The sequence below is a fragment of the Musa acuminata genome, chromosome BXJ3-1 (genome assembly GCF_036884655.1).
Source record: "Musa acuminata AAA Group cultivar baxijiao chromosome BXJ3-1, Cavendish_Baxijiao_AAA, whole genome shotgun sequence".
In the NCBI taxonomy this organism is placed as follows: Eukaryota; Viridiplantae; Streptophyta; class Magnoliopsida; order Zingiberales; family Musaceae; genus Musa; species Musa acuminata.
This window is the reverse complement of record NC_088349.1, coordinates 6,260,548-6,264,403: the sequence shown is the minus strand read 5'-3', so window position 1 is coordinate 6,264,403 and position 3,856 is coordinate 6,260,548. Positions and strand designations below refer to the sequence as shown.

The 3,856-nt window shown below is 36.1% G+C and overlaps 1 protein-coding gene across 1 annotated transcript; it reads left to right on the top strand.

The window, feature by feature from the left end:
• The first annotated feature begins 1,399 nt into the window (after positions 1–1,399).
• On the top strand, positions 1,400–2,899 carry LOC135628359 (polygalacturonase-like). Its single transcript, XM_065134983.1, has 4 exons — positions 1,400–1,468; positions 1,881–1,966; positions 2,082–2,586; positions 2,666–2,899. Exons 1-4 carry the CDS (start codon positions 1,400–1,402, stop codon positions 2,897–2,899), a joined length of 894 nt encoding a protein of 297 aa, XP_064991055.1.
• Positions 2,900–3,856: the final 957 nt, after the last annotated feature.

Here is a 3,856-nt window from a genome sequence, read left to right as displayed (position 1 = left end):
CGAGAATTCAAATTTGGAGCCCAAATTTGAATCCTCTTGAGGCCTATAAATACCCCTCAAATCTCAGCTGAGATTACAACTTTTTGAGCAGCAAGTGTTTGAGAGAAAGGCCCTAGAAAAGTCTTAGATAGTCTTGCTTTCGATTTGCTAGTGTTCACCTCATTCCTTCTCGAAAATCTGTAAGAGAGTGAACCGCTTGTAAAGAGTTGTAAGAGGGGTATTTACCCTTCCATTTCAAGAGATTTGCTAGTGGAAGGTGGGAGCCTCAACTAAGAGGGGCCTCGCAAGTGGATGTAGGTCATTTGACCGAACCACTGTAAAATCGGCGTAATCTCTGGTTTGCATTTACTTATTGTCATTTATATTACTGCAAACCATTTGCACTTTAATGCTATACTGCTTTGTCTCCATCTTACGTATCTCTTCAAGTTAAAACGCAATCGAAACGGTTTTAAACGAAAACGTTGCTTTTATCGAACGAAGTTTCCGAAAAGTGTTTAAATCGTGAAAAGTTTATCGCACTTCACCGCTGCACTAATTCACCCCCCTCTCTTAGTGCCGCTCCGATCCTAACAGTTCCAACTTTATGTTCTCTGGAATGTGAGCTTCTAAGATAACATATAAAACATATCAAATTAGACATCAATTCAATCCACTATTCCATTTGTCCCTACTGGTTTAAATTTTAACCTAACGGACATTTCATCGCTGTCTACCGGTTGTTGCTATTTATCTAAATTCAATCAAACCCATAACCTTATTAGCTAAATTCTCTTTTTTTATACTTTAAATGTATTCAAATTAAATTTCATCATCTGATGTCTAAATGTATATCATACAAAAATTCGAAACACAAACCAAAAACTTAATAAGTAGATTGTGGTGCTCTTCTCTTAATTCATCATTTCATATACATAAATATTTCGAACACACTGACATCATACATAGTTCATTTTCAATTTGCATATAGCATAAAAATTAAAGTCTTCGGTTATTCAGCACCCCAACATCGCTCGCAAAGTTCACAAATTGTGGAGTTAACACCTTCCAATGGAAGAGGTTGTTTCCAAATGAATATAGGCCACGAATAGACTTCCGAAATGGCAAACCAGTAATCATACGTATCCTTCTCAACCACAAACATATATAAATAGCAAGTGATTGTTACCTTGGTTGTCAAAAATTGCTTAAACCATATGTACTTGTTGATTACATGGGAAGAATCCTCTTGCATGCCCTCACTATAAATGATTTCTTAATTCAAACTATTGACATGCACACACAAGCGCTGATTCAGAGAACACATCGATCGAGGAGAAGACTTTTGATAATGGGATTAGAATTAAGTATTATTGTGATTGGCTTGCTATTCTTCATCTTAAGTGGTGCGAGGGTAGCCATGGCTGACGGTGTTTACAATGTGAAGGATTATGGAGCAGCAGGAGATGGCAAAACCGATAACACAAAGGTAGCTTTTCATGTTTAGTATAGGTTTTCACTACAACCAATAGTTTTTGTCGTAGTTCCTATGAATTTAAAAATCTTCATGAACTTGAATTACAAAAAGTTTTAGCGGGACGGAGGAGAAACATAAGAAACTTCTTGTATTTTCTTCATGACATCTCCATACTTACGGTTGTAACAATTATGGACATGGTAGGCTTTTGAAACGGCATGGAGTGCGGCATGCGCGGTACAAGGGAAGGCAACGATAGTGATCCCAGAGGGAGCATACCTGCTCGGTCCAACAATCTTCAAAGGGCCATGCAAAGGCATAATGGTGATGCAAGTGAAAGGGCAGCTACTGGCATCCACCCATCTCGAAGCTTACAATCAATATTGGCTCCATTTCCAGTACATTAATGGATTGGTTATCTCAGGTGGTGGAAGATTCAACGGACAAGGAGCTTCTGCATGGCCTTACAACCAATGCAAAAAGACAAATGATTGCAAACCCTTACCCATGGTATGGTAGCCATGTCTTCCTTGCTCTAACCATGCAGATATTAACACTACTTCGTTCTTACTTTGAATTGCACTGACAATCGTTACAATGCTACCGTATAGAACTTGGTGTTCAGTTTCGTCACGAACGCAACCATCAAAAGCATTTCTTCTATCGACAGCAAGTTCTTCCACATTCATGTCTTTGAATCAAGAAACATTATCTTTGATTCCATCAAGATCAGTGCTCCTCAAGATAGCCCCAACACTGATGGCATTCACATCGCCGAGTCGACCAATATCCAGGTTGCCAATTCAGTCATCGGCACCGGTGATGACTGCATCTCCATCGGCCCGGGCTGCACCAATCTGACCATCTTTAAGGTGTTATGCGGCCCAGGCCATGGCATCAGCGTCGGTAGTCTCGGCAGAAATGCTGGTGAGAAAGATGTAATCGGGCTGAACGTGAGTAATTGCAATCTTACCGGTACAACAAATGGATTGAGGATCAAGACATTGCAATCTTCTCCATCTAGGTTGAAGGCCACTGATTTCGTCTTTGAACACATCATCATGAATAATGTCTATAACCCCATCATCATAAATCAGAATTATTGCCCATCAGATAACTGTCCCAAAAAGGTATGCCTCATTGCTTCTACTACAGCTAAATATATCATCATAGTCTTGAAATTTGAGCATCCTTCCTCTCTCCATGTAGGATCCTTCTCTAGTTAAGATCAAGAATATCAAGTACAGAAATATCGTGGGGACCTTTCTCTCGCCAATAGCTTATAATCTAGTGTGCAGCGAGGTTGCTCCATGTGAGGGCGTGGAGCTCAGTGACATCAGCTTGAAGTACAACGGCAACGAAAAGCAACCCAAAAATGCTTCTATTTGTGTTCATGTCTATGGTAGCTCCAATGGCAACGTGAAACCTGACCCGTGCATCTGATTTCGCATTATGGGGTTGTGAGGCAAAAGTGATGAACTGTTCCACACAAGAGTTCCTATCCCTACTTTTTTCTGCTTTCTCTTTGTTACATTGAGTATATGCCTTGTATCATAAACAAAAAAAGAAATAAAGAAATTGTCCACATGCAAAATGACATCCCATGTTTATAACATGGATGTCTCATGTTAGTTTCATATTTTTCTGAAAAATATACATTAAATTTTAGTGACATTGTAATAACAAAGTATAGTTATTAATATTACCGAGTTGTTATTCGATTAAGCCCTAGGTCACTAGTTGAAACGTTGTGTCAGCAAGTCAGACTTCATGTTTAATTATGAAAATACTTTAAAACATGTAAATAATTTAAAATTTATTTAAAAATCTAAAATATGACAATTAATAAAAAAATAAAAAACTTTAACAAATAGAAACAAAACTTCAATCACATAAATTTTGATAAAAATAATCTTATCTACTTATACTATAAACATAAACCTTTATGCGCATTTAGTAACACATGATAATATATAAAATATTTTAAATTAAATTTAAAATTCCAATGATTGAGCATGAATATCGACATAGATATAACTTACCTACATGATGGTAGTTGGAATAATACATCAATAAGAAGGATACAATAATAAGAAGAGATGATAACAAGAAAATTACCTTAAAAAAGAGATGACCTTACAAATATGATAATACTTAGAATAATACTTAGTATTGAAGATATATTCTATTAGAGAATCATTTTTATGTAAGAAATCAACTCAAATGTAAAAAACTCTTGATTTAGGATATTTTTTAAAATTCTGATTTCTTTCACAAAAAAAGAATTCTATATTGTACTAAAGATTAATTAATTTTGATATTTTATCATGTTGATATAGTTACATAATTGTTGAATTACCATTATATGAAAGGAATAAAAATATGGGAAATATGACAAGA